The sequence below is a fragment of the Aphanomyces astaci genome, assembly GCF_000520075.1.
Source record: "Aphanomyces astaci strain APO3 unplaced genomic scaffold supercont1.74, whole genome shotgun sequence".
NCBI lineage: Eukaryota > Oomycota > Saprolegniomycetes > Saprolegniales > Verrucalvaceae > Aphanomyces > Aphanomyces astaci.
In genome coordinates, this window is record NW_009798337.1 from 170,317 (window position 1) to 176,330 (window position 6,014).

General features: G+C 44.1%; 1 protein-coding gene across 2 annotated transcripts; it reads right to left on the bottom strand.

Annotated features, from left to right (window-relative positions):
- Window positions 1-58: 58 nt before the first annotated feature.
- Window positions 59-5,265, bottom strand: H257_15735. Of its 2 annotated transcripts, XM_009843928.1 has the most exons (10): window positions 5,008-5,265; window positions 4,870-4,938; window positions 4,748-4,816; window positions 4,611-4,679; window positions 4,476-4,544; window positions 3,767-3,829; window positions 3,550-3,618; window positions 3,086-3,360; window positions 995-2,011; window positions 59-420 (listed from the first exon to the last, which is right to left on the bottom strand). In XM_009843928.1, exons 1-10 carry the CDS (start codon window positions 5,232-5,234, stop codon window positions 134-136), a joined length of 2,214 nt encoding a protein of 737 aa, XP_009842230.1. In that variant the 5' UTR covers window positions 5,235-5,265; the 3' UTR covers window positions 59-133. The 2 variants fall into 2 exon arrangements, with proteins under 2 accessions (XP_009842230.1, XP_009842229.1); XM_009843927.1 differs by having other exon boundaries at window positions 59-2,011.
- Between the last annotated feature and the right edge of the window lie 749 nt (window positions 5,266-6,014).

Sequence of the window (6,014 nt, forward strand, 5' to 3'; positions counted from 1 at the left end):
ATATATATATATATATATATATATATATATATATATATATATAAACTACACTGTACTATCGTCACACATCAACGCATGGTATTTCGGTAGTGTTTACTGTTAGGAATCTCTACAAACAGAATCCCCGTGTTGTCTACGCTTGTGGAGGTAATGATAATCTCGATTTGGTCAAGTCTTTGAGTCGATTGGCAATGATAAACGACAGTTGCATGGCGGTGGGGCGCTGGTCAGGGTCATGGGCGAGGCACTGCTGCGCCATATCGTAGATCCACCGAGGGCAGTCGTCCGTGAACGACGGCTTGAGCTGGCCAGACACGACCTTGAGGATGATGGCAGAGTCGACTAGGGGCTGGCCGTTGATCGGGTTCACCATGTCCACGTACGGCACATGGTGGGTATCGAATTCCGACAAGATCATTCCTATAGCGACCGATACACATATTGTTGTGCTTATTTTTCGAAACTGGAGCGACATGGAGAAAAGAAATCGAATCAATCGACACTACCACATAGACAGAAAAATCGGGGGTAAGAGCCAACCAGATTGCAGAACTCCTTCGTGTAGTATGTGACTTGAATTAGTGTGCATCACGGACAGTTTTCGCATACGAAATTCAGTATAAAACCCGATCGATCGATTTGGCGAATCGGTATAAAGTCCAAATTGTTTATAGAGAAAAAGGACAAAAACAAGTTCATTCTGTCGACCGTATTGGACAATCCAGATAGAAGAAGCAAGAATGAATTGAGCCAATCCGATTGTTGGAGGAAACCGTCCTCATCAACTTCGAATTAGTGTATAAACTTTAATTAGTGTGACAAACCTGTACATCCAAAATCCAGTACAATGAATCGATCGATCGATTTGGCGAATCATTTCACACACACACACAAGTCCGAATGGTTTGTAAAATCAATAAATATATATAGCATTTCACACAAGTCCGAATCTTGGGTTAAAACCAACAAATATATATATATATTGAAACCGTACCAAATGAATATATGTCGGCCGAGATGGTATACCCCTGGTCTTGGAGCACTTCGGGCGCCATCCATCGAAACGTTCCCACTCCCACCGTCATCGTCGCTTGAATATCTTCTTTGGAAATTCCAAAGTCGGTCAATTTCGTGCCTTTGGTGGAATCCAATAGCACATTTCTCGACTTGACATCTCGATGGATTATGTTGAGCGAGTGCAAATACACCAACCCTTCCACGATCTGGTACATATGTCTGTACTTGTCAGCCCAGGCAAACTCTTGGCTCGAGTGAGTGTCCAAATACTCCTTCAAATCACCACCGTCCATGAACTCCATCACACACTGCAAGTCGGATGGCCGTGTCCAGCTCGCACCGACCAACTTGACAATATACGGCGACGCAAACCAACTCATGAGCTCGATCTCGCCCACAAACGACTGAATCTGAGACACCGTTACGCGGTTCGGGTGCAGCACTTTGACTGCGACATCGTCTCCGAGAAACGTACCCCGCCACACATTCGCAAACGCGCCCGATCCGAGCTTTGGACCCAACACAACATCCCGCGCATTCACTCGAACCAGCGCCAGCGCGTGCAAGTTGATGGTACTGTTAGCTTCTTCAGATGACGACAACAATGAAGGCGCCGTTGACGAGTTGGCCGTGTGCGAGTTGTTAACGGGATGAGTCGACCCAGATGACTGGCGAGTAGAAGACGATGTTGATGGATGGGGGTTGTCGATCGAGTGGGGGTTAGGCGAGGGGTGGTTCATTGAAGCCTTGTGGTTTGGGGGCTGGATATGGTGTGGGGATTGCCGGTAGTAGTTGGCTGTGGGAGTAGACTCCGGTAGGGGGGAATTGTGATTGTTGGTTGGAGCACGACGTTTGACGAAGCAAAACAACGCGATGAGACCCACGAGCACCACGACGCCGCCAACGACCCCGCCGACGACGATGCCTGTATTGGAAGTAGGGGGAGGGGCTACACGGGGAAGTGTCGTGATAGGTGTAGGGGCGATGGCAATGTCTACATAGCAAAAAGAAGAACCATTTTGATTACAACGTACTTGTTGTTTATATACGATATAATCTCTCTCTGTCTATATATATATATATATATAGTTTGATATTGTCAAAGTGATTCCAAAGTGGAATAGAGTGCTGCTCATATCGAATGAGCAGAATGACCAAATCGGCAGACAATCGATTGACCAATCAAAACCCAATCCAGTAGCCAATCAAATCCACCTCGTAACATCGAATGCGTGGTGACTGAAATTAGTGTGATACTGAACGATTTTTACATACAAAAGTCAATACAAAGAATAATCGATCGATGGATTTGGCAAAGAATCAGCACAATAGTCCAAATTTTGGGGAAAAGGACAATATATATATCAAAAGTCCTGCGATGGTTCGACAGTCATTCAACCGCCGAACAATCGCCGGACCTTCGAATTTTCATATAAAACTGAGTTGAAGAGGAAGCTTTGAGACTGCAATGCATCAATCAATATTTTTAGCCAATCATATTGCAAACTTCATTGTATATAGCCAATCATACTCCTTTGCTCGATTAGTTGGCGATTTCATCAATCCCCCAAAATAGGCAAATTGGACTGAAATTACATGACAAAAATTAAAAACACACAAAATCCACAGCCTTTTCAACCGCGCATATCACGAATCGACGTATTATTGGCTACTCCAACTTGCAGAGAGCTTTTGATTGGCTGTTATTTTTCACACGATTTGACCATGTGTCGAAGTTCCAGCATGATGCAAACGGGATATATTCTACATTACAATACGACCCAAACATATACTAGTATCATGAAAACTAACGTTCAACCACACAAACTAACAAACACTTTGTACTTGGTATTGTGCTTTCGAGTGAAATTTCGTGTTGTGGTTTCTCGTTGGAATTTAAATCGATTTGATTGGCTACCTCAGATGAGCTGAAATTATTAGCCAATCAAAACCCATTTCTCAATGAAATTCAACCAATCAGATCGATTGTGGATCGGCTTGGTATGCGCGATTCGATTGCACCCCTTCCCCAAATTTGTATCAAATCGACAATAGATGGTTATATTACCTTTGACCACACACACTGTAAACACTTCGGCCGCGTACTTGTAGTTGCGCATGGATTTGTCTGGCCAGAGCTCGTGCAGCACGCCGTTGGCGGCAACGCACTCGGATAGATCGGTGGAGATCTTGGTGTTATAATACCCGTAGCCAGTATAACTCTGCGTGCCGTCGTCTTTGGTCGAGTCGTCCGCCGTGTTGTTAGGCCGAAGGGTCGAGTTGAGGGCCACGAATGTGCTGTTGTCCATGATCCACTTGGTTAATGTCACCGACGACAAGTCCCTATATTCATACATACATGTATATGTTAGATATATATATACATATATCCTTGATCGTGGTACTAGTCGTCGTCGTGGGGCAAAATATATATGGATGTTTTGAGTTTTGATGTTTGTGCTTTTTGTTTGGTTTTGTCTTTTTTTTAGGCATAGGATATATATATATATGGACGACGTTTTGCCAACGTACAAATGAACAATTGCCGTGCTAAATTTGACCATGTTGATCGACCGCAACATGTCGCAGTTGATCAAGTACCTACAGCATACAGAACACTTGTGAATCTCGATAGTTAGTTAGTTTGGGTTTAACAATCACGACTAAAGATGAGCTGGTTTAGTTGATGATTCATAATTAGTATATTACTAAAGATCAGCTGGTTAGTCGAATCGTTATTACAACGTACACTAGTGTGAGTTTGGTCCAATCGAGGTTGGACAGTTCCGTGTAATCGTTGTTTTGTAGCGACCTAGTCACAAAAAAAATATTAGAAGGCCTGTATATATAATATATACATATCATATGTGTACTAGTTAGTACGTGGAGATAGTATCTATATATATCAAAGATACATGTTATAGTATTAACCATAATACATGCTAGCAAAGGATACCAATTGTCAAGCAAAGGACAGCATGAAGGGTTTCCAGTGGTTCCAGAAAGTAGGTAAAAACCAAACACTCAAGCCAGGAACATGGTTAAGGAATATTTGGATTGTCCTTTTCACCTAAATTTGGACTGGGCAGTTAATTTGAGAAATCCACTCAAAGCACAATTGTATACCATACAATGTATTCCATACAAAAATTGAATATAAATCAGTCAACTGGGACAAAGGGGCCAAAGCCTTGAACTATCATTGGTTGGGATTTAGGATCGAATAAATTTCATTGGCTAGTCGATTGTCTGTGTTTGGGCTGCCGCTATTCGATTCGACTACCCACTCCAACTTCGAATCGAATGCATAATATTCACGTGTAAAGACAAGAGTAGTTCACACGTTGGCCCTCTACACCAATCAAATGCATCGCTCTGTCCTGAACTACATAGTAGAATATCAATCAAAATATACTAAGAAACAATCGACAGAAACCAGATAAGTACATTGTACGTACAATCTGGTGATGGCGCGGGGAAGCGTGCGTAAATCTGCGACAGAGGACAAGTAATTTGCTCCCAGAAACCTAAAGCAAGACAGGATGTCGTGAAATTCGTGTTGAGGATTGTGCACTCGTCAAGAAGCAGCGTACAGCGCCGTGAGCTTGGCTGGGAATGGGTACAGGACACTGATGGACTTGAGGTTCCCATTCTGCATTGTCCTATACATATACATATATAGCTTAGTTATCCCAGTTAGAGCAATTTGGATGGGGAGCGTATAGGTTACAGTTTGGTAAGGTTGGTGGGCCAAGGGGGTAGCTTCGAGTCAACGGGCAACGAAATGTTGGTGAAGGATCTAAAACACATCGGTGCCGTGAGTGGAGCTCTGTGATATACATATTCACATACAGCTCTGAAAAGCGGTCAGGAAAGGTTGCCATGTCCAAGCTGATGACGGAGCGTCCGCCCGTGAAGAACCTAACAGTCCCGTTAGCCACTGTACGAGGTGCGCACGGCCGTCGTATGATGGGATAGAGGCGGGTGTACCAGGAATAGTAGTGCAACGGCGCGTCTTTGAAGTTGCCGATGGCGTCCCAGTATGACCCCCACGGCAGGACCGCGCACGTCGACTTGTCTACGATGCACGTATAGTTCACCGCCGGGCATATGGACCTGTCGGAGATCACGACTTGGGTCGCCGGCAGAGACGAGTATACGCAGGCCGCGTCTACTACAGAGGACACCGCCGCCGCGACGAGGCTCACAAGGCGCATTACGTCGAATTGATCTTTCGGTCGAAATGACAGAATGAACCACATGGTGGCGGCGTGATTCACTTTTTACTTTATTTGGTGGGGGATATTGCATTTTGATTGGGTCGAAATTTTGAAATGCATACATTTTAGCCAATCCAGTTGTGTCATGCAAGCCATATCACGGAGAGAATAAATCCGCCAGCGGTTTTTCCATTGTAGCGTTCATATTGGAACGTGAAGGTATAGTATTTGAGTTGGTGTAGCTTACTTAGGCATAACTTGTGGAGTGCATATCATACGCTGCTTTCTAATGGAGTACAGTACAGTAATGGGCCTTCAGAAGCATCAAGTAATCCCAATTCGCAGCCCAGAGAGCTTACTGACCATTTTCGTACGATTCTGTCGTCCAATTGTGAGTCATTGGCTACCTACCATATGGCGTAACGTTACTACACCATTATACTATCTCACAGTCAATACTATCTATATATATAAAGTAGTAAGTGTGTCTGTGTGTCTGTGTGTGTGTGTGTGTGTGTGTGTCTGTTTGTCACGTGTGTGCGTTCCAGCCTTTTGATTGGCCAAAATAACGACTTGCTGAGCGACTTGCTGAACGGTGATTCGTCCATATTGCATTTTGATGGTTTTGATTGGCTCGAAGCAAGGAATTTAATTTTGACCAATCACATAATTATCCCTTCACCCAATCAGCATTCAGTCTGCTCGAATTTCCGCATCCCGCCAAAGTTCGAAATCGGCCATGCCGCGGCGTGGCTGGAAGCGATTGCACCGGATTTC